This window comes from Myiozetetes cayanensis, unplaced genomic scaffold (assembly GCF_022539395.1).
Source record: "Myiozetetes cayanensis isolate MyiCay16 unplaced genomic scaffold, myiCay2020 scf5-8, whole genome shotgun sequence".
Lineage (NCBI taxonomy): Eukaryota > Metazoa > Chordata > Aves > Passeriformes > Tyrannidae > Myiozetetes > Myiozetetes cayanensis.
Window position 1 is genome coordinate 84,062,398 of NW_026087742.1, and position 6,000 is coordinate 84,068,397.

General features: G+C 36.7%; 1 protein-coding gene across 3 annotated transcripts in view; it reads left to right on the forward strand.

The window, feature by feature from the left end:
* HERC2 (HECT and RLD domain containing E3 ubiquitin protein ligase 2) overlaps positions 1-5,795 on the forward strand; it is a 105,722-nt gene extending 99,927 nt beyond the window's left edge. For all 3 annotated transcript variants that reach the window (XM_050331532.1, XM_050331535.1, XM_050331534.1), the window contains exons 88-93: positions 123-317; positions 403-515; positions 1,402-1,592; positions 3,351-3,456; positions 3,982-4,194; positions 4,790-5,795. In XM_050331532.1, coding sequence (XP_050187489.1) covers positions 123-317; positions 403-515; positions 1,402-1,592; positions 3,351-3,456; positions 3,982-4,194; positions 4,790-5,062 — 1,091 coding nt within the window. In that variant the 3' untranslated portion in view covers positions 5,063-5,795. The remainder of the gene's footprint in view (positions 1-122; positions 318-402; positions 516-1,401; positions 1,593-3,350; positions 3,457-3,981; positions 4,195-4,789) is intronic.
* Positions 5,796-6,000: the final 205 nt, after the last annotated feature.

The following is a 6,000-nucleotide window of genomic DNA, read 5'->3' on the forward strand; positions in this document are numbered from 1 at the left end:
GGCAGTGCAGCTTTTAGTAAACTTTTGCTTACTCAGTTATCCCTGTGGAATGAAATACAATTTGTTTCAATACTTCAGTTATTTTTGAAAGAACATTTAATTTTGAGCCTTTTTTCTTCCAGGTGAATCTGTGGATGATTGTGGGGGAGGTTATAGTGAATCAATCGCAGAAATGTGCGAAGAGCTTCAGAATGGGCTGACCCCTCTGTTAATTGTGACACCAAATGGAAGAGATGAATCTGGAGCAAACAGAGATTGTTTCCTATTAAATCCTGCTGCCAAGTCACTCCTGCATATGAACATGTTTCGTTTTCTTGGTAATTTCTTACCTACTTTGTGCTATTCTACTGGCATTACGCGATCATAATATTGGGAATTAAAAAAAAATATTTAAACTTACAGGTGTACTTTTGGGCATTGCCATCCGGACGGGCAGCCCTCTGAGCCTCAACCTGGCTGAGCCGGTGTGGAAACAGCTTGCAGGAATGAATCTAACAATTGCTGATCTCAGTGAGGTAAGTGTGATGAAGTTCCTGAGTAGGATATAGCTTACAGCAGACAAGCAGACTCTAGCATAAGTTTTTCTCGAGTGATTGGTTTCCGTGGTTCCCATATGCTTGTATTTTGACTGGCCTTTTACATTTTGAGCCAGTATACAAGGATGATTTGTACTGACTGTTAAAACTGTAAATGTGAGTTGTTCAAAAGTAGTTAATCTATTTGAATTCTAGAGCATTCTTAAATCTCATGGGTGTGACTAAACAAATCCTTGTGGTTGAATTCCTGCTTCCCAGTAGACCTTTCTGTAGCTGTTACTGTGTTGTGCCAAGATGCGATAACTGATTTGAGTGCACATGCCTGCACTGTTTTGAAGTAAAAAAAAATGAGTGCAAACTATACTAGTTTGTGCTCACATACTGAATATCACAAGCTTGCAATGTCTGTTTAATGAGCTCAGTAAATGTGGGATAAGACTTAGGTCTTTAGTACAAAGAAGAGCTCCTTCTCAAATCCCGTCATGTAGAAATGTACTTACTGTAAAAGCAGAGTCATTCACTTGTCACTAAGGGGATTCCTTTTGTACCAAACCCAGCATTGGTAGAGATAATTATTTTTTTAAGCTTTAAATCCATTTTCTCATAAAATACAGTTTCTTGGGAAATGCTCTCCAAAAAGGTTGAAATCTAGAACATCATGCACTTTCCAACATTCAACATAATGAAATTTTATGTAAAATACTAAGCCATTTTATGGCTTTGAAATTAAGTTCAAATAATTGTGGTCAGACATTGATCAAAGCTTTTGGCAGATAACACATGATGCACTGCATTTGGTATACAAGAGATGCTGTTGTATAGTGCTAATAAACTGACTTTAACTTGGGTTTGTTACTTTCAAAAGGTTGATAAGGATTTTATTCCTGGGCTTATGTACATTCGAGACAATGAAGCTACTTCAGAAGAGTTTGAAGCTATGAGCCTCCCGTTCACTGTGCCTAATGCAAGTGGTCAAGATATTCAGCTGAGTTCCAAGTACACCCATATTACACTGGATAACAGAGCAGAATATGTGAGGCTGGCAATAAACTACAGGTTTGTTGAAGAAATCATTAAAATTATTGACATGAATAAGCATTTTCTTTCAAAAAGTATGCAGCAGCTTTTAAACAATATACTGCTTTAACCTCTAATGTACAATTATTTTAATATTTTCAGTGTATTGCAGTAATGAATTTTTGATTTCACTTATTTCTCCAAGGAGAGAAAGATTAAACTTAGTTTTTAGGAAACAAAACAAACAAGCATGTATGGCTCTAGATTTGTCCTGACAGAGCAGTTTTGGCAGCCAGTTTTACAGATGGAGAAATGTCCCCATGCATCTAGTTCTTCCTATACACTAAAGTAATAGGCCTGATCTTGTGAAGAGAACTTAGGTTTAGTACTGCTGCACTCACAGTTTTTCATATCATCACTTGCAGTCAAAGGCAGTATCAGCTGAATTCTTACTCTGTTCTTATCTAAGTTGGAATGCACAGAACAAAATTTTCATTCCTTGGATATGACACTTGTGCCCACCCACCAAAAAAGCCAAAAGCTGAAAAGGGGCCAAAAGCCAAACCTTGCACTGAAATGCAAATAATTGTTCAGTATTTGAGAAGACAGGCCTTTGGTTGCCTGTGTAGCCAGGTCGCTAATCTAGATGAGCACAGCTAAGCAGCAGCCATAAGCGTCTTGTATGAGAAGTAGTAAGTCAAGTGCCTACTGAAATATGGAAATTTAGGTAATTTGGATGAGAAACTGACTCATGGCTGTTTTATTCACTCCACCATAGTCATCTGCTTCAGAGAGTGCTTGAGCAAGACTGTATTATCACTATATACTTACTTATTAGTTTGTAGTTAGTGTCTGCTAACAACTACTGAATTAGTCTTTGTTTTTCCTTTTTTTTTTTTTTTACTCTATAAGTGGTTATGAACCAATCCTTGTTTAAGTTTTTGACAGTAGAGAGAGGGATTTCTTTGGAGTGGATATTCCTTTGAAAAAATGGCTTTGTTTTATTGCCAGTTCTGGCTATCCTCAAAGGACACAAGCAATTCTAAAGCATTTTGCAGTCAAAAGGCCTTTGGGGGAAACATTTCAAGGTTTAGATTAAGTATCAGGTTTTTACTACATGAAGCCCTTGAGAAGGAAAACTAGCACCTGAATCGAATCCATAGGGAAAAGTGGATTCAAGAGACCAAACTTGTCCTGACATCCTTGTTTATTTTGTTGGTGACTAGCCTGAAGACAGGACTTGTGAAACATGTGAATCTGTGCACTGGAGGGCTCTGTAAAACATCTCAGTAATTATTTGACAGGGAAAATAACCCAAAACACAAATTATGTGTGACATCAGAAGCAGCAAAATGATACTTATCTGTGTCTGCCTTGAAGTCAATAAACCTCCTGTCTCCACAGAAATCATGTTTTAATTCAGACCCATTTTTCTTTTACCGTAATGTCTATCTCATATTGAGAATGGTTAAATTAAGGTTTCAAGACAAAGCCCATCTTTTGCCAGGAAGATGTTGTTTCCAAATTGGGTATTGGTTTGTTTTTGCTGGGCATAGCACAGGAATAATACTGGAAATAAAATATCTTAAACATTGGGAGATATCTGTCCATATTGAGCTTGCTGTGCAATATGAATTGGTGTATAAAGTCAAGTATTTTGTGAATAAATGTTAATGTCCTTGGTGCATAGCTGGAGATGTGAGGAGAAGGGTTAAACTTGTCTTGATATCACAGTAATTGCTATAAATAATCGCTAGAAATAACATTCACAGAAACTCCAAAACTGTTTCTTTGCAGGCTTCATGAATTTGATGAACAGGTTGCAGCAGTTCGTGAGGGCATGGCCCGTGTTGTTCCAGTTCCTCTACTTTCGCTCTTTACAGGATACGAACTGGAAACTATGGTATCAATTTCTGCTTTGTTACTTCTGTCAGACTAACTTGAAGTGAGATTATTCACTCATTCATTTTACTAATCTAAACCCCACATTAAATGCCGTTTACAATGATTGCTCTGTGGTTGCAAACATTCAGTTCAAGAAAAGACTAGAAAATATTTAATTGCCCTATTGGTGTTATTAAGGTTATTTTGGTATAGCTGAGCGGTGATGTAATGAATTTTTTTCAGTAAGAAACAAACAAAACCAAAAAACCCCACATGACAGGGATCTAGGAGGTGAACTGGAGATATTTGTCCCAAGTAAAATGTTTAATTCGTTATGTGATTCAGGAATGTGAAAAGGTTCATTACTGTCCCTGATGGGAAGATGTGTATTTAGTACTATTGGAGCAGGAGACTATTCATGACTTGAATGTTCAGTTTGTCAGTGTAAAAGATGATTAAATATTTTAAAGGAATAGAGGGAACAAATCACCTGTAATTGATTTTATCAGACTTGTATAGCCTATCACTGGATCTTATTTTTCAGGTATGTGGAAGCCCAGATATTCCACTTCATCTCCTGAAGTCTGTAGCAACTTACAAAGGCATTGAACCAACTGCTTCCTTGATACAGTGGTTCTGGGAAGTGATGGAGTCCTTCTCCAATACCGAGCGATCCCTCTTCCTGCGTTTTGTGTGGGGCAGAACAAGGCTGCCCAGGACTATTGCAGACTTTAGGGGGAGGGACTTTGTTATTCAGGTAAGGTGTATGGGATGGAGAGGGTGTAGGGGGTATTTAAAAAAGCTGCTAGTGGAGAAGTAGTAGCATGACATAACAAGAGAACAGGCTGATTTCACTGAAGTGTTTTACAACGTTAGATTGTAGATTTGACAGTGCAACAAACAATATTTGTTAATATATATAAATATTCTCTCTCGACTTGGACAATTCATTTAATTTCCCAGCCACTTATTTCTCTGGATTTTGATAGTTTTCCACTGTTACTCAACTGTTTTTGCTGGCCTTTATTTAGCATTTCATTCAGCTTAGTTAATAATTTCAGCTAAATTAAACCCCCCCTATCTTCAAATCATGTTTTGATATCTGCTGAAGTAATACACCACATATGCATAATCAAAGCAACTCATACATGTCTGTTTTTATTTATTTACTTTGTGTAGGGAAAATGGATTTAGCCTTTTATTTGTCTTTTAAGGAACATCAGCATCAGAATCAAAAATATAATATCCTGTTTCAAAAAAAATCTCAATTATTATTTTGATACTCATTTGTGGTTTGGACAGTGAATTAAAAATATTATGCCTTTTTTTTTTTTTTTTTTCTTTTTTAACAGGTATTAGATAAATACAATCCTCCAGACCACTTCCTTCCTGAGTCGTACACATGCTTCTTCCTCCTGAAGCTGCCCAGGTATTCCTGTAAGCAAGTACTAGAGGAAAAGCTGAAGTATGCCATTCACTTCTGCAAGTCTATAGACACTGATGACTATGCCCGAATAGCACTGACAGGAGAGCCAGCAGCTGATGACAGTAGTGATGATTCTGATAATGAAGATGCAGATTCTTTTGCTTCAGATTCTACACAGGACTACTTAACAGGACATTGAAAAGTAATATAAGGAATAGTTGTCACAAGCACTGAGGCAAAACGCCAAAATGACAATGAAGCCAAGGACAGTTTAGGTTTCAGAATATAGACTATATAGTCAGAGGGATGGTAATCTTCTGAACATGGGGAAAGTGTGTTTGCTACTCACAGTAGGAGTTAAGGGTTACAGCTTAAACCATCAGCTTAAAATAAATGGCACAGTATATGGGCATTTAACATTTATTTTAAGAGCTGAAAGTGGCCCCCCATAATGCTGCACTACATTTAGAACCTTTGTGTTTACTGAAGTGTTGTAAATGTTTATATAAATATGGTAGTGCAGCATCCAAAAGGCAGTGAAACCTTTAAATTGTGGGTGCAATAGGTTTTTTTCATATTAAGTGTTGTGTTCTGTGCATCTTCTTGATTGTATATTGGAAATACTGTGCAACAACTGAATAGTATTATAAATATTTCAATTAACTTTACTAGAAGTTTGTTAAAAGTTTTTGAACATTGAATAAACATTATTCCTTGAAATTCTTCTATAGATAATTAAAAATGGCCAATAGTTTCACCTCCACCCCTGGTTTGTATATTTTAGCTTATGCGTTATTTATCTCAAATTTGATACTTTCTGTGAACAGCATCATAATTCTTATCATGGAAAGTGTACTGTATATAATTGGTGCCATGTAAATGCAGAAGTTATAATTTCCTTCCAAATAAAAGTTCTGCCACATTGAAAAACAGTATGTGTTTTTCCATGGTAATGCAGCTGCTACATGGGATGAACATTGAAATGGCTCTACTAAGAAACGTTTCTGCAGTTTACAGCTGCTGAGCAAAGGTTGTTGGTGCTGCTCACCAATTGCAGGTGCATTGCCAGAGACAGAACATGATCTACAATCAACTTGAGCAAGTCTACATGATGTGTAGCAAAACACCGTGGTTTTG